The sequence below is a fragment of the Maylandia zebra genome, linkage group LG16 (assembly GCF_041146795.1).
Source record: "Maylandia zebra isolate NMK-2024a linkage group LG16, Mzebra_GT3a, whole genome shotgun sequence".
Classification (NCBI taxonomy): domain Eukaryota; kingdom Metazoa; phylum Chordata; class Actinopteri; order Cichliformes; family Cichlidae; genus Maylandia; species Maylandia zebra.
This window is the reverse complement of record NC_135182.1, coordinates 15,952,583-15,969,802: the sequence shown is the minus strand read 5'-3', so window position 1 is coordinate 15,969,802 and position 17,220 is coordinate 15,952,583. Positions and strand designations below refer to the sequence as shown.

The window sequence follows — 17,220 nt, the reverse complement described above, 5'->3', positions numbered from 1 at the left end:
GATTCACCAAAGTCGTTTTAAAGATGCCGACTGACTTCAAGTCTTCAAACTCGTCTTTGCTTTTAAAATAATTGCTTGGAAGACAATGAGACTGCAAACTCGTTGCACGTTTTCACAATAATTTTATAATCCAACCAAGTGTGACTGCAGAAAAAAGCTTTATTAAAGGTTGCTCATAATAAACCTTCAGTTTCTAACAGAAATTTAATTAAGCTTGTGGTAATTACAATTTACTGCTCCGCTCGCTGTCATTTTTTTAAATTTAGTGGTGTTTCCGTGGTTAAACAAAGGTTAGATAAAACCATTATTCATTCAGGCTTTCATCCTTTGGGGATTAACTGAGCCTGTTTAAAAAGTAAAACTACATGCCTGAGGTACCTTTAAAGATTTAAGTCTTCAGCTGGGGCCGGGGGCAGAAAGGAGAGGTGCAGGGAAGTCAGAAAGTTTCGAGAGCTATTGTTTGTTTTGGTCTTTTCACCGGATTTGCTCTCAGTAAGTCAATAACATTCACTCATCCTCTAAAGATCACTTGAAGTTTTGTGCAGCGTCTTCTCTATCAGAGCGCTGCTCCTCTGATCCACGGCGTGGATTCAGTCATGAATGAATGAAGCAGATTTCACAGGGGAGAAGAAGACTTGAGGGTGTAAAACCTGCCAACTGACTTTATGCCCTTTGGCTCAATGCTGGTGTAGACTGTCTGAATAGCAGGTGTGAAAACCACCTGGTGTGTGTGTGTATGTCTTTTTTTAATGTGCTTTCATTCCTCTCCTCTCGCTGCTTTTCTCACTTCTTTTTGACTTGAAAGAAAATCAAGGCCACAGATGTCACACTTAACTGCTGATGGTTGTGACAGTCTGGTTATATTACAGTCATTCATTCTTTAATCGGCTCCATCAGATATTAGAACATCCTCATCCAAATCTATAATTGCTAATGTTTTCTTGACAGTCCCGTTTACACAGGAATCTTTTACCCATCTGACATTAGAGGATTTTGGCAAAGGACCATGAGAGGTAAGAAGGGAGGCAAAATGTGAAAAGCAAACATGTCCGCCTTTTTCTCACCTTTAAACCGAGATGCAGTCATCGTGCTCAGATCAGTCTGAGGAAGAAGGACAGAGGACAGGACTAAAGCTGAATTCTCTGCTGGTCAGGTAAGACAACATGGATCCACACACGACAACATTTCTCTTCTTTATAGACACGCGCAGTCGGCTGTGATGTGAATATTTCTTAAACAATATGCAATAATGCCGTGGAAATTGTACCTGCTTTTGAGATGGCATTCATGAGACGTCTTTTGTGTTTTGTCTCTCAGCATGCATGCTCCGTACGTGTCAGTGCTGCTCTTTCTTCTGCTGCTGAGCTTCCTGCCTCCTGCAGGTGTGTCTGCAGCTCGTATAATGCATTACACATCAGTGGACCTGCTATTGTGACTCGTAGATATTCTGAGATGAGAGACGAGGTGTGAAATGTGCGCTCACACTGCCGTCTGCTTTCAGAGGGGAGCGAGGCGGCTGGCAGGAGGGAGGAGAGGGAGAAGCGAAGCGTGCCGTACTGGGGCCTGTGGTCATCTGACTTTTTCGGATGGTTGGAGGAGCTGCGAGCCCAGGCGGCCGATAATGGGATGCTGGACTTGGCTCGCACCTTCTGGGCTCACTTCCCCATCAGCAGCGAGCTGGGCTATGACCGTCCCGAGCCTGAGACTGAGGCTGAGGAGTGAGATGAAGGGTACAGATGGAAAACTGAAAGATGTTAGTACAGGAAGAAGTTACCTGTATTACCTGTTTAGATGTTTACTGGAAAAAATCATCACATATGATGATAATCATTGTTATTAGAGTTTCTTACATGCTTTAAACATTGCAAAAAAACCAAAACAATGTCAATATGCATTTTATCTAAACATGTTTACAGCAGGGAGATATAATGTGGAATTATATAAGTAGATATAAACTTGGAGCATCGTACTTTAGCTTCTTTACTCTGTCTGTATTACACTGGCACATGGTCGAGGTTATCCCACCTCTTGCTCACTGACACCTGGGATACGCTGCAGTCATTAAAAATAAAGCACAAAGAGTGAAATAAATTTAGAGCAAATTGCAGCAGCACAGCTTTGTTTGTGCTTCCTTCTCTTCCCATTTGTGCCGTGGAGTAAATCACTCAAACTGTATGTAAAGTACCTGAAAACCAAATCACTCCAATAACATCACATTATCAGTCACAGGAACTATTTTAGTGCTAAATGAGCACTTTTACTTTTTGCTGGTTTGAGTATATTTTGTACGTGCTGACAGTTTAGCTCAGTAGATGCAAAAACACAGTGAGAGGTGGAGACTGCTGACTGTGCAGTTGCTTCACTCCAACAGAGCACCTCTGGGGTGTCGTGGAACAGGAGACTCACACTGTGGAAGTGTAAGGATGTGACGCTGTCATGAGATCAAAGTCTCCGAGGAAAGTTTCCAGCACCTTGCTCTGTGTTTTGAATCTGTGCCATGAAGAATCATGAAGGCAAAATGGATGCAAGTCCTGCGAAAACCTAAATATGCTCCATAATTCAGTAGCTTGCAGAACCAGCTTTAGCAACAGTAATTTGAAGTAACTATTTCCTCTGTGAGTTTATCAGTCTCTCACATTGCTGAGGAATTTTGGCCCAGTTTTCTTTAAAAGGTTCATTGAGGTTTGCAGGCATTCATTTATCCACAGCTCTGCTAAGTCCTACCGCAGCACATCAGTCATGTAGAGGTCTGTGCTTTGGCTTGGCCATTGAAACATGTTGATCCTTTTCTTTTTCTGCCATTCTTTTGTAGATTTGCTCCTGTTTCATGGTTGAGTCAATGACTGCAAGGTGCCCAGGTCCTGTGCCTGCAAAACATGTAACAATCACCACAGTAACCACCGCTGTGGTACCAAATTCAGCAGGTGGCTGCATTTGCCATACTTGTTCAATCTGTTTCTAATCGCACCGTCTGAACTTCACTCTAGCTGAGACCTGTAGAGTCTGACACGTCGCTCTCTCTTCTCTTCTTTAAGATCATTGCTCACGTTTTTCCTCTTTGGTGTTGTGTTCATGCACACCTGAAGGCTCACAACCAACAAACTGCCAGAACCTCTGCTTTTACAGAGGCACTCACGCTCACTGATGGTACATGAATCAAGCGCATTTGACAGGCAGCACCTGGCTGATATTTACCACTCATAATTCCCATGGAAATAGGAAGGGTTTACTTATTTTTTTCAACAGCAGATCTTCATTTTAGCTTTGTTGTTTTTTTTAGATAAATAGTGATGTGATGTAATATGGCACGCTTTGTGGTTGATCTGAGGTTGTATCTAGAGAGAGAGAGAGAATCTTACGAATGTATATATAAAATTAAAAAATAAGGAAAAGCATTATAGCACTTTCAGAGGGTCAAAGAAAGGGAAAGCGTTCTCTGAAATAAGGTGTGTTTTGTATAAAAGGGCCTTTCAGTTTAGTCTGATATTTACTTTGGCACCTCTTTTTTTTTTTTTTTTCCAGTGACCGGTTTGTGTTACCTTTCAGAGACATTTTGGATGTCTGTGTCAGCCTCGGGTCATAACACACAGACTGTCAAATCAAGTGTGAGAAGGGGTGAGGAGGGAGCAAAGACAAGTGCGGAGGGCAAGAGTGAAGGACCGACAAGAGGAAATTGTGTTTCAGTCCAAAGTTCAGTGTATTTTTCAGATCTTATGATGCTCCTGCTCCTAATTTCCTGAACTACCAGCAGGCACTTTGGCATATACAGTATGAGAGGATTACCTCTTTGACTTTATCTTTTCCCAGTTATGCTCTGATGCAGAGATGCTCATTTCAAGGTTCTGTGAGCAAATGCAAGTTTTGTGTCAAGTTTTTTTTGAAAGCTTTGTGTCTGAATTGGAGTCCCTGTGCCAGTCATATCCCAAACCTTTGCTGTTCTTTAACTGGGCAGGATCAAACAGATGCCAGATGAAGGTTTCGTGGCTGTGAAGTTCTTCATTCTGTCAGAAACATAATTTCAGCCCTTCATCTTTTTCCACTTTTCTGTTTTTCCTCCCTTGTTCCAGTGTGTCAGAGTTACAGTGGTCCACAGAGCAAAATATAACACAAAGGCTTGCTGTTGCAAGAAGACTTGTTGGGTTTGAACCACCCCGTTTGTTACTTTTCCCGCAAGTTCAATAAAAATCAGTTAAACTACTCCACCATTGAAAAGGAGACCCTGGCTTTGTTGTTGGCTCTTCAGCACTTTCACGTGTACCTGGGGTCCAGCATGTTGCCTCTTGTTGTGTACACAGACCACAACCCACTTGTGTTCCTGGCTCGTATGTTTAATCACAACCAGCGCCTTATGCGCTGGGCTCTGTTGTTGCAGGAATACAACTTAAGTATCCACCACAAAAAGGGGACTGAAAATGTTTTAGCTGACGGTCTGTCCCGTTTGTAAACATGTTTTACTGCTTTTGTCTTTTGTTGTTGTTTTTGCTCTGTAACGTTGGCTTCAGCCCAACATAGTTGGTATTTTAAGGGGAGGGGTGTTACGGCCGCTGGCCTCAGGTGGCCCCGCCTTCCTCCATGGAAGCTACAGTGCTCCAGGACTCACGGATTGGCTGGCCCGGACATATGCCCGCCCCAACTTCATGCGGATCCGAGCCTGTCTGACTACGCACACCATTGGCTGCCGCAGGAGCCTGGAGTACGACGGACAAGTGACACAGCTGTCTGCAGTTATGACAAGTGACACAGCTGACTGCAGTTAACTGATAGTATAAAAGGCTGAGGAGTCTTCATTCGTCGAGGGACTTGTTGATTTGAACAGACTGTACAGAGAGTCCCTCCCTTTTGCCTTTTGCCTGTGTTTTGTGTTGCCTCCTGCGAGACGTTTAGTAGAGCAGTGCTCTACTGGTGCTATTAATCGTGGTGTTTGTTTAAAGTTTCTCTGCTGCCTAGTGAGTTGTTTCACTAACGGATTTCAGTTGTGTTAATAAACCTTATGTTTGTCGTCCTATCTAACTCCTTGGTCTCTGGGCTCGTTTATGTTACGTCCGCTGCCGCCTAGCAGAGCCGGGCCGTAACAATAGGTTTCAAACATAAGGCCCAAGGGCCTGAATCAAGTCGAATCCGGCCCACTGGACTTGTGAGGGAGTGCATAGATTTACATTTTTTGTGCATTTTGTGCATTTTCATAGGTTTTAGAGCTTTTCCTATTGTAATTAACTAACAAATTAACAATTAAATGACAGATTGCACGATTAATAAATCTGCAGTTCACACAAAACACTTTCATAATTACAGGACAGTCTGTGCAACAACTATGTAAACATTTTCTGCAGGATTCTCTCCTTCTCAGACCTTCATATCTCACAGTCTTACTGCCTTTACTGTGAACATTTTATGTGCAGAGTTTAAAACTGTAACTGTTTCACATTGTTCTCAGAGACGAGGTGCTTTCAGACAAAACTATTTTGAAGCTCAGGTACAGAAAGAACTTCACAAGCATCTTTATTTGGTTTTGTTTTCCTTCCTGCCCAAGGACTCGGTGCATGAAGTGATTAAGACAGACTCCTGTGCAATCATTTCTATAGACAAGCCTCAATTGAGAGTGGAGGCATTTCTCTTTCACTGAGGTTCACAGCGTCCAGCTATTCACCCGGCCGGTCGAGATCAGAAGGAACAACTTCTTGCTCTTTTTTTTTTTTTTTTGTTGGTCTGATCAGCAAGGAGCTGAATTGTGTCTGTGTCTGAAGAGCACACAGCTGCAGCAGTGCTTGTTTTATAAAGCCATTTCTGTAAGAGCTTGAGTGAAGAAAATACAAAAAACCCTTTCTGAACATATTCATACTCACGCTTTTCCTCCGTTTTAATAATTTTTTGACCTTCCGTATCTCGCCTCTTTCTGTCTTTTGTTTACTCGAGTCTTATCCGTTCTTTTCAAACCTCACGGCGAAAGCTGCACAGTCATCAGCCAGCTTCTGGTTTCCTGCATTCCAGCTCTACCCTTGAGAGACGCGAAGGCTGTTTGTTGTTCCAAACCAAACACAGTCCCACACACGTTCATTATATGACAAACCAAAGCCAAGTCAAATTTGAATTTCTAAATGAGTCTTCTAAAAGTGTTTGTTTGTTTTCATTCTGGTGACAAACACAGTGACAACTGCCACGAGTTACTTATCTGAGACTGTGAGCTGTTTTCAAGCTTTTTCCAAGGACTAGAAAGAAAAAAGAATTTGGTGCATAAGTTTTGGATTTTCTATAATTCACACGCTCCCTTGTGTAAATCTAAAATTCTCCTTCTTACATTTGCACTGAGTTCTTCGGACTTTCCTGTTTTTCGAGTTTTGATCAATGAGTCCTTTTTATGCTGGCAAAGACAAACTACCAGTTGTAGTCAGTCATGACCACAAACAAAAAGTTAATAGGCCTTGGACCTGGAGAACCCTCAGCACCATTTATTAAAAGATTTGAGCTCACATATACACAAGCCTTGACCCTGTGTTCAGTTAGAAAATTATACCACATAACATGCTCACTCAGTTCTTATTTCTTAAAGTCATTAAAGATGTCTGCTGTACAATCATTCCACCCTGGAAAATGAACCGTTCAAAGAAGTAATTAAAAGCCCCCAAACTACCATGACTTTCATGCCAGTGATGAGTTGACACAAGCATCTGACCACAACTGTAAATCTGCTGTGTGGAGCACGGAGGCAGCAGCAGAAACAGTAATGTGCATGTTCAGTCAGCCGCGTGACAAACAAACACAAAAGCTAGAAAACCTGTATTACAACCACTCCAGGTAATTCACACAACAACAGATGAACTAAAGCCCCTGAGGTAGGCGAATAACAACAGTGACTCCAGCAGCTGAAGGTTTTTACAGACTCCATATTTTTATTCTTGGACTTTACAGAGAAGCTTTGCGGGATCCAGGCTACAAATCCATCATATTTGCCTTATACTGAGGCTTGGCACAGCCAACTTTAGCTTTAGGTAACCGTCTCCTGATTGGCTACTTTTTTCAATCTGAAGTTTTGAATAACAGGTGAGCGGGGCTTCTGTACTCAGACTTCTGTATACCATGTTCTCAATGAACCCAAAAAACTCATTAATATCAAAGCTGAATGTTTTTGGAAGTAGTTTTTAGTTTGTTTTTAGTTTTAGCTATTTTAGGGGGATATCTGTGTGTGCAGGTGACTATTACTGTGCATAATTATTAGGCAACTTAACAAAAAACAAATATATACCCATTTCAATTATTGATTTTTACCAGTGAAACCAATATAACATCTCCACATTCACAAATATACATTTCTGACATTCAAAACAAAACAAAAACAAATCAGCGACCAATATAGCCACCTTTCTTTGCAAGGACACTCAAAAGCCTGCCATCCATGGATTCTGTCAGTGTTTTGATCTGTTCACCATCAACATTGCGTGCAGCAGCAACCACAGCCTCCCAGACACTGTTCAGAGAGGTGTACTGTTTTCCCTCCTTGTAAATCTCACATTTGATGATGGACCACAGGTTCTCAATGGGGTTCAGATCAGGTGAACAAGGAGGCCATGTCATTAGTTTTTCTTCTTTTATACCCTTTCTTGCCAGCCACGCTGTGGAGTACTTGGACGCGTGTGATGGAGCATTGTCCTGCATGAAAATCATGTTTTTCTTGAAGGATGCAGACTTCTTCCTGTACCACTGCTTGAAGAAGGTGTCTTCCAGAAACTGGCAGTAGGACTGGGAGTTGAGCTTGACTCCATCCTCAACCCGAAAAGGCCCCACAAGCTCATCTTTGATGATACCAGCCCAAACCAGTACTCCACCTCCACCTTGCTGGCGTCTGAGTCGGACTGGAGCTCTCTGCCCTTTACCAATCCAGCCACGGGCCCATCCATCTGGCCCATCAAGACTCACTCTCATTTCATCAGTCCATAAAACCTTAGAAAAACCAGTCTTGAGATATTTCTTGGCCCAGTCTTGACGTTTCAGCTTGTGTGTCTTGTTGAAAGACGACTTTCCACAGCTCTGCAGTGGTGTAATTATTCTTTTCTCTAACCATCATCATTAGAAATGTGTCCACTTCCTGACATCTTTAATAGTGCATCAATCTGCTGACGTTCAAGGTGGTCGTCTTTCAGCCTTTCTTACCTTGGCCATGTCTCTGAGTATTGCACACCTTGTGCTTTTGGGCACTCCAGTGATGTTGCAGCTCTGAAATATGGCCAAACTGGTGGCAAGTGGCATCTTGGCAGCTGCACGCTTGACTTTTCTCAGTTCATGGGCAGTTATTTTGCGCCTTGGTTTTTCCACACGCTTCTTGCGACCCTGTTGACTATTTTGAATGAAACGCTTGATTGTTCGATGATCACGCTTCAGAAGCTTTGCAATTTTGAGACTGCTGCATCCCTCTGCAAGATATCTCACTATTTGTGACTTTTCTGAGCCTGTCAAGTCCTTCTTTTGACCCATTTTGCCAAAGGAAAGGACGTTGCCTAATAATTATGCACACCTGATATAGGGTGTTGATGTCATTAGACCACACCCCTTCTCATTACAGAGATGCACATCACCTAATATGCTTCATTGGTAGTAGGCTTTCGAGCCTATACAGCTTGGAGTAAGACAACATGCATGAAGAGGATGATGTGGACAAAATACTCATTTGCCTAATAATTCTGCACTCCCTGTAGAATTAAATAGAATTCATTAACATGCAAATATGTTTCACATCAAAAAGGTTTTATAGAGTAAGATACCGCTTGGCTGAAAGGTGCCAGTATATGTGTAAACTGATTAGATGTAATGTGGCTGTATTGAAAGTCTCCACTTTCAGCTGGTGAATTTAAAATATGGAAGAGGGAAGATAATTCAAGCTGCAGCCACTCAGTCATTTCACCTTCTCTTCACCTGAATGTTGCTTTTTATACATTCTTGAGACTCACAGCGTCACTCTGTCCTTCAGGTAGTTGCAAAAGATTAGAAGGTTTACACAAGAGCAAAGAGATTCTCACTGCTGGTCACAGACTTGTTGCCGAAATAAAACTCAAGCAGCTCTCTCCACTTTCTGGGTTCCTGCTCAGGTATTTTAGTGCATTTTTGAAGGGAAATTGCTGCTAGAAATATGCATTAAAAATGCAGAAAGATTTAAAGCTGCACAGTTTGAATCCCTTTAGAAAGTGTAGCAACATTTCTTGTTAAATAAAAACATATTGGTGCAGCTGAAGTTAACCAACTTCACTTTGCAAAGGCTCAAAATCTGGAATGTTTTTTTCCACAGAATAAACCCACATGACAAACTGCATTCCCACAAACCCCGCTGCTCACACACTGAGCTGGAGATGGAAAAGTATCTGGTACACACATGAAAATTCACTTAAGGGGGAGAAAAAAACCCTCCCAGGTGCAGTCGTGTTTCTGAAGGCAAGGAGGTGAAACCATTCCACAGGCCAGTTTCCACTTGGAAAGTCGGGGTTTCCGCCCATTCTTATGGTTGTGCAAATGCTTTTGCACAGTTGCTGCCTTTAAGGAGATCTGGAAAGAGTGAGTGGGTACAACATGGCATCCCAGCATTTCTATTTGAGGGTAATGGGGTTGGCTGTACTGCTGACATTATTAGCTCTTAGAGGTAAGCAAAATCTTTTGTTTTTCTTTGGCTTCTTCTAAGTTTACATCTTTTACTGACTCGAGTGTTTCCAATACCATTAGGTCTTATTTCTGCAGCTGCTTTTTTTTCTTTTTAACTGCACTGGCACTAGTTAAAAAGATGCATTTCTTTACATTTGTTAAGAAAAAAAGGATCATTTTACTATATTCCACAAACTTAAAGTGCAATTGATCCCTTCTGAAATGCATTTTAGAAACCTGCAAAGTCGTCTTTGTTTTCAGTTCATTCTATTTTGTAAGAAGGTTCCACATAGACAGGATTTAAAGTCACTTTAAATGAAAAATCCATCTGAGCAAACTCACATGTGCTTCACATCTGCTTCAATAATCTTCTGTTGAAAAGCCTACAAACACATGCCTCATAAAGAGCTTTTCTTTAAATAAAACAAGAGTGAAACAATCCCTGCATCTTTGAATCTGAAAAGGATCTCTTCTAAAATTAAAGTTTGTTTAAGTCTGAAGAATAAGACAAAGTTAACTAATACGCAGTGATCTAACAAGATATCCAACACTTAAATGGCCCTAACTATGATATGAAACAGTAATGTGAAGGTAAATAGCTGAGGAAAACACTATTAAAGTCATTCTGAAAAAAAGGGAATGTGCTTCTGCTTATTTATGGTTTTCCTCAAACTTCATGGTCTGAAGCACCAGCCTGCAAACCATGTGGTTTCTACAGCAAACGATGTTTCCGGACATGCATCACGCATAGTTTTAGGACTGATGGGTTTTAGCATCCTGCTGTACAGCCACCATGCCCTGGTATCGCACAATCAGACTTTAAAAACTGATCAACGTATTCAACAGATAGCTTTGCTTACAGAGGCTCATGCAAGCAGCTCTGTGAGGTTGCTAGGTACAGTGCAATGCTAATTTTTTCATGCTAAAATACACTTCATTCACAGATCACACGGTTGCTGCAGATTTGTCAGGTGTGCATCCATGACAGGAATCGCCTGTTCCGGCACACCCCAAAGGTGCTCTGTTGGATTAAGGTCTGGTGACTGTGGAGGTCATTTGAGTACAGTGAACTCATTGCCATGTTCAGGAAACCAGTTCGAGATGATTTGTGTGTTATTCCATAGCCATCATAAGATGGTAAACTGTGGTCACACACATGGACATTGTCAGCAAGGCATATTTTAATCAGACCACCCCAGTGTCACAGCAGAAATAGAGACTCGTGAGACCAGGAAACATTTTTTCAGTCTTCCACTGTCTAGTCTTGATGAGCCTGTACAAACTGTAGCCTCAGTTTCCTGTTCTTAGCTGACAGGAGTGGTATTTGAAGTAAGCTTTTACTGCTGTACACCATCTGCTTCAAGGTTCAACAGCATTCAGAGACGCTCTCAGTCATGCCTTTGTTGTAATTGGTTATTTTAGTTACCATTATATTCCTACCAAGTTGAAGCAGTTTGCCCATTCCTCTCTGAGAATGAATCACAGTTTATCATGTTAGCATGATAACATCTGCAAGGCAAAAAGGTTAAACCAAGGATGAAGTTGCTGTCAGGACTCTTGTAGGTACTCAAACAACCAAAGCTGGATTTTGATCATTTGATTAGTTGCTGGAACTACAGAGTAGGTCAGTAAATGAGCCAGTAGGATAAATCATCTAGGGACCTTGAACGTCAGCAGATTGATGCACTATTAAAGATGTCAGGAAGTGGACACATTTCTAATGATGATGGTTAGAGAAAAGAATAATTACACCACTGCAGAGCTGTGGAAATAATGACTAATAATGACTAATAGTACATTATGAAGGCCAAGCTGCTGCAGTACTGAGAACATTCTGAATAAATCTACTTCTCTCCAACTTTATCTCGAATTATGCCACTGAAATGCCTGTACGGCTGTATTTCTGTGCATCTTCCGGTGTTGAGCTCAGTTTTCTGTTTAAATGTTCCGAAACAAACAAAAGACTAAGTTACAGAAACATCACCCAAATGCACGGGGCTCAATACAGTGCAGTAAAACGTCATCTGACTAGATTGGTTTGGTGAACTCTTGGACACGAGTGCTCCAAACATTGGGTCAACAGTGTGCCAGAAGAGATCTAGGAAGTGACCGCAGCACATTTATTTACATGCAAATTTGCCAGAAGCTGCTTTCTTTGGATGCGAGTTGGCAACTTGCTGGCTGAGTAAGCACAAGTGAAGGGTGTAAAACTACTGATGCCAACCAGAAAAACTGCTGCACTGCAAACAACATAAAGAAATGCGGACAGATGCTCACCAGCCACTTTGTCAGGCTCGCATGTTCAACTGCTTGCTAACTCAAATATCTAATCAGCCAATCACATTGCAGCAACTCAGTATATTTAGACAAGTAGATGCGGTCAAGACGATCTGCTGAAGTTCAAACTGTGCATCACAATGAGGAAGAAAGTGATGTGAGTGACTTTGAATGCAGAGCAGTTGTTAGTGACTGATAGTCTGGTCTAAGTGTTACTGCTGATCGGCATCTGTACGATTTACAGAGAATGAACAAAGAAAAGATACATTATCTAGTTACCAGCAGTTCTCTGCATGAAAATGTCTCGTTGAGGTCAGCAGCCAGAGAATGGCCAGACTGCTTCAAGCTGCTAGGAAAGCAACAGCAACAAGTAACCACTTAAAATAACCATGCTCTTCTGTATGTTTGAGTTCACTGCACTCAAATGGTCTCTACACTCACCAGATCTCAATTTAATAGAGAATCTTTGGGATGTGGTGGAGCGGGATCATGGCTATGTAGCTGGCAAATTTGCAGCAACTGTGTCATTCGGTCATGTCAAAAAATTAGGAATGTTTTTGAATCTGTGTCATTAAGAATGAAGGCTGTTATGAAGGCAAAGTTTGGTGTAGCTAACAAATCATCCAGTGAGTGTGTATAAATGAATAGTATTTATAATTTTGTGAAGATGGCATCAGAAAGAAACAGACACCTTAAGCTGACTGGTTAAAATGTGTGGCTGTTTTAAAGATTAATTATATCTGAGTTAGTTGTTTTTATTATTTATCACCAGTCTAACATACCTGCCACGAAGAAAAGCATTTGTACTGCAGCTCATTATGTCTCTGTTGACTCTCCTTTACAGTATCCAGCGACGGCCACTTACACAAGATCTTGAAGCGAGATGGTAACATCCTTAAACACGTACCTAACATTGTCTTTGTGCGGCTGATAGAAAACTCAACAACATTAAGTATTTTTCAAAATACCATGCCTTTCTTACCCCCCACCCCCTGTTGTGCCTCCATCCAGTGGCAGGAACTGGTACTGCAGCATCACGGTCCTCAGTTGCAGTTCCTTCTTCCAAAGCCAAAGAGTTCCTGGCAAAACTGAGCAGAACCAAGAGGAACCTTTGGGATCGCAGCAGACCGGACGTACAGCAGTGGATCATGCAGTTTATGTACATGGGATATGATGAGCAGGTGAGTTATGTTTCTTCTGAGAGAGGTCAACTTTAAGACTAACTTTATGTTATAGTAAAATACCATTACAACTATTCAGTAATGTCGGATTAGGCGAGTAAAACCAAGAGGAACACTTAAAAATAACTGTATGAGAGTAACACAAACACATACACAGAGAGTACAAAAAGTTGAGACCTTTCATTCATCTCATTTGTTTTTAAGACAAACATTTTCGGTTAAACACTGGTCTGATGGCTGAACGATGCTTGAAACATTCCTCAAAAGGCCAAATCATGAACAGATAAGTACAGGTGCAGGGCTGAACACGCGACAACATGAATTTCCTCTCTCTCACGCACAAGCAGAAACCCACTTACAGCGCCAGATTCAGCTTTCTTCCAGGTCAGCGGCTCTCGTGTAGAACTCACCGGGGACCCTAAGGAGCGAAGGGAACGCAGAAAAAGGAGAGCCGAGTGCACAAAGTAGCTCCCCGCTGCCATTTCTGACAGCATGTGTTTCACCCCGCTACAGCAGTATTTCTCCAACAGCGCCATGTTGACACCTTGTGCTAATGCCATTTGCTGTTGCTTCCTTTAAAAGGCCAAAGCTGTCATAGCATCGGCCTTTTCAGCGTTTGCCTTTCATGCAGGTCTGTTTGCCACAGCTATGCCTGCTGACAGTCTTGGTGGTCATCTTATCAGCACCCTGTGCGTCTGCTGGCTTCAGACTTCTATTGAGTTTATTAACAAGTGACATCCGTGGTGTTTTTGTCTCACCAGAGGCTGGAGGCCGACATGGCGTACTGGAGGGACCACGCGCGTGCCAACGACCCCGGCCGTCAGCACCACTATGATGAAAACGCTCCCATTGCCCCGCGAGATCCTTCTTCTTACAGACACGGCGCTAATGTTAACTACGACTACTATTAACCACAGACACGCACACATCTGGGTGCATATCAGTCCCATCAGAGTGTGGTACATTAAGCAGCATTCATTCCCAGGAGACATACCCTCACTCCAACTTTAAATTAGGTGTACTAAAAGGAATCATTTGCATTATGAGCAGATTTATGCACTCACTGCATTGAGAATACAAGCACCAAAGGTTTTGGATCTTTCAGTTAGTCGCCTTCTATCTCTTTAGTCTCACACCTGTTCAAGTACTTCACAGGTATTCTGTCTTTTGTGTAATGTAGCCCCTTGAAAATCATCCTTTGACCCCCTTCTTTATATATTTCTCATGATAATTTTCTCTCTTTCTACATACTAATTCTAAAATAATTTTTATTCATAGACATCCACCTGCCCGACAACTACAGCTGGTTTCCTCTCTGCCTTTACCTGTAAATAAAGACGTAGCTCTGTACTTCTTTGGCTCTGCCATGTTTTTTTTCTTAAATCTGACTCAACAGTAGGTGAGTGTCTTTAACCATCAACATCAAACGCAAAGTATTGGAAATATTTTATTAAAATAGCATCTTCACCCGAAATAATTAGCAACAAATCAACAAACACGGAAGATGTTGTGAAAAGCAAATCTGTAACAGTCTTTCTAGGTTTATCCCAGCCCTGCGGTGCGCTGCATGGACAGCCAACAGGGTGCCGGCACGCCACTGATCGAAGGACAAAACATCCAGTGAAAAAACCCAAATTCAGATAGCTTGTTTCTACAGACAAAACACAAAGTAAACACAAAGCACAGATGCACAGTGCAAGCTGTTTGCAGAATTCTCATGTCGGCGATTTAAATAGCAAAAGCATAAATTCACAAAAGAAAGTAGATTGAGGCAAGTTTCTTGCCTTCAGTTTGTTGCCTCTGATTCTGGCTCGTCTGTCACACAAGCTGCAGTAAGGCGGCCTTACTGACACTAAAATCGTAGGTCCAGTGCAGGCCAACAGTCTGTAAAATACGTTTTAAGAGTAGGATGTCTCTGCTTGTCAAAAAAAAAAAAGACTCTATTTCCCAGAGTGCAGCAATCAGCAGTGTATTTCACAAAGCTGCACTTTAAGGAGTCTTAAGATCTTTGTGTTGAGGTGGAACAGTAAGGCTCAGTTGTGTCTGGGTCTTCCTTTCTTCATGCGGGCAGCTTTAGGTTTGGGGATGTACTGGTTGTTAGCCTGGTGCTCCAGCTCTCTGCTGAAGTACTGAATTGTTTTGTTTAAGCCTTCCTCCAGGGGCACCTGTCAACACAAGACAACACATCAAACGCTGACATACTACCAGGAGGAACAGGAGGTATTCGACACCTCGGAGTCGAATACCTTCCCTTAACCGATCATTTAGCATCTCACATCACTGACAGTCCGGCTAATACAGCCCCCTGTCATATATATTCACAGCCTGCACTTCTCTTTCCGAGTTAAGGTGTTGAATTCATAGGAATAATTGTAAATATTATGAAGTCACGATGTGACTGGTCTTTGATGTTTTGGATGAATTCATTTATTTTTCCCTCAGGAGGTTAAAGAGGTAACAGTGAGATTGATACTGGATGATATTGAATGTAGCTATCATCTATAAGCTCTTTTTTTCCTGTTTCAAACTGTGCTGCCTTTAACTTTAATATTCCCTCCCTTCACCCCCAACCGGTTGCGACAGATGGCCGCCTCTCCCTGAGCCCAATTCTGCTGGAGGTTTCTTCCCGTTAAAGAGTTTTTCCTTCCCATTGTTACCTAGGTATGTGCTCATAGGGGGTTTTCTCTGATTTTTATGTATTATTGTGGGTCTTTACCTTACAATATCAAACACCTGGAGGTAGCTGTTGTTGTGTTTTGGCGATATATAAATAAAACTGAATTGAACTGAACATGCTAACTGAGACCTGTTAACTCTAGAGTCTGAAATGTGCCAAACTGATGGGAGGAATAGCTGCTTGGCTAAGCTCATCACTGATTTTTTCCCCGTGGCATAACTCCCCAAACTTCTGCTTTTATAAAGATTAGCAGCATCCAGCTGGTATTTACCCTGCTAATTCCTATCGACACAGTACTTTGTTTTCACAGGACTGCAAAGAGTTTCTTTTACACTTAATCGCAAGTCTATGTATAACAGTCTCATGTGTAAATAAACTTTAAATTATGTAACATTTTTAACACTCAGCTCAGTCACTATTAAAAACTTCAGGACATCAAGTATACTGATGGTGGAAGACAGCATGTGTGCACTACAAATATCTCAGAATAATCTCGGCGTGCGTCACACGTACCACCGGTTCCCAGCCAAGCATCATCTTGGCTTTGCGGATGTCGGGTCTTCTCCTCTGTGGGTCATCCTGGGCCTCAGGAAGAAACTGGATCTGGCTTCGGCTCACTGCGTGTGTGTACATGGTAGTGTTTTAAAGGACAGCAGGGAGGAGGATGTTATTATTCTTCACAGAGCCAACTGAAGGGACTGTTTTACTTTTAGGGAACTACATTCAGTGCCAGGTTTGGCCCTGGCTGTTTACTATGAAAGTAAGTCAGAGACTGCAATATGATGTCACACTATAGTGACTGGTAATGTAAGACACTATACCAGTAAAACATACCAACCAAACAAACATGCATCTCTTTGCAGAGACCACAAAGACAAAAAAAGAAATTCCACCTTAAATAACCCTTGACACCCCCGAGGTTACGCCTGGTTTTGATAGTGCTGGACCAATCACAACTATTCATTCAATACAGAGTGTGTTTCACATGATGACAAACATTTCACACTGTGGTCTGTTTTTCCATCACTCAGAGATTTGGTGGCTGCAACTGAGTTTACACTTTTCCAATATCATCAAAAAACTAAAATGAAACTTCTAGACTTATTTGTTTACCACTGCAAAACAATGAAACACCTCCTTCTTGGTGTTTCTGCAGTGCAGGACTTAGATTTAAATTTAAAGTGTGTACTTAAGGAGTCATCCCTCCTCCTATGTGAGAACTCGATAACACAAGCGTCTTTTTCACTCTGCTGGGCACCACAATTTACAAAATTTAATTTAAAATCCATAAACAGTTTACTGAGGTAATAAAGCAGACATCAACACTCCTTTTCACATTTTTTTAATATATCTATTTTCAACATATAGATAGATTTTTTTTGGTGCCAACAAAGGAAATGCCCCCTGTTGGTCACAGGAAAGAGTGCAGGTTTAGGGCACTTCCACCTCACTATTCAGACCCCA

General features: G+C 41.9%; 3 protein-coding genes across 3 annotated transcripts in view; 2 read left to right on the top strand and 1 right to left on the bottom strand.

Annotated features, from left to right (window-relative positions):
• The first annotated feature begins 266 nt into the window (after window positions 1-266).
• Window positions 267-2,113, top strand: otos2 (otospiralin 2). Its single transcript, XM_004551401.3, has 3 exons — window positions 267-1,153; window positions 1,318-1,382; window positions 1,502-2,113. The coding sequence occupies exons 1-3, from the start codon at window positions 1,077-1,079 to the stop codon at window positions 1,720-1,722; spliced, it is 363 nt and encodes a 120-aa protein (XP_004551458.1). The 5' UTR covers window positions 267-1,076; the 3' UTR covers window positions 1,723-2,113.
• Window positions 2,114-9,367: 7,254 nt separating this feature from the next.
• ecrg4a (ECRG4 augurin precursor a) lies at window positions 9,368-14,429 on the top strand. Its single transcript, XM_004551289.5, has 4 exons — window positions 9,368-9,622; window positions 12,743-12,784; window positions 12,910-13,079; window positions 13,841-14,429. The coding sequence occupies exons 1-4, from the start codon at window positions 9,553-9,555 to the stop codon at window positions 13,988-13,990; spliced, it is 432 nt and encodes a 143-aa protein (XP_004551346.1). The 5' UTR covers window positions 9,368-9,552; the 3' UTR covers window positions 13,991-14,429.
• An 84-nt stretch (window positions 14,430-14,513) lies between these two features.
• Window positions 14,514-17,220, bottom strand: part of uxs1 (UDP-glucuronate decarboxylase 1) — a 34,794-nt gene continuing 32,087 nt past the window's right edge. Inside the window, exons 14-15 of the mRNA XM_004551288.6 lie at window positions 16,270-16,373; window positions 14,514-15,244 (exon numbers count right to left, since the gene is read on the bottom strand). Of these exons, the coding sequence (XP_004551345.1) occupies window positions 15,113-15,244; window positions 16,270-16,373 (236 nt within the window). The 3' untranslated portion in view covers window positions 14,514-15,112. The remainder of the gene's footprint in view (window positions 15,245-16,269; window positions 16,374-17,220) is intronic.

Coding starts and splice junctions, on each gene's coding strand:
- otos2 (XM_004551401.3), top strand. CDS start 1,077: ATGCAGTCATCGTGCTCAGATCAGTCTGAGGAAGAAGGACAGAGGACA. Junction 1,154..1,317: donor CTGAATTCTCTGCTGGTCAG/GTAAGACAACAT, acceptor TTTGTCTCTCAG/CATGCATGCTCCGTACGTGT. Junction 1,383..1,501: donor GAGCTTCCTGCCTCCTGCAG/GTGTGTCTGCAG, acceptor GTCTGCTTTCAG/AGGGGAGCGAGGCGGCTGGC.
- ecrg4a (XM_004551289.5), top strand. CDS start 9,553: ATGGCATCCCAGCATTTCTATTTGAGGGTAATGGGGTTGGCTGTACTG. Junction 9,623..12,742: donor GACATTATTAGCTCTTAGAG/GTAAGCAAAATC, acceptor TCTCCTTTACAG/TATCCAGCGACGGCCACTTA. Junction 12,785..12,909: donor CAAGATCTTGAAGCGAGATG/GTAACATCCTTA, acceptor GCCTCCATCCAG/TGGCAGGAACTGGTACTGCA.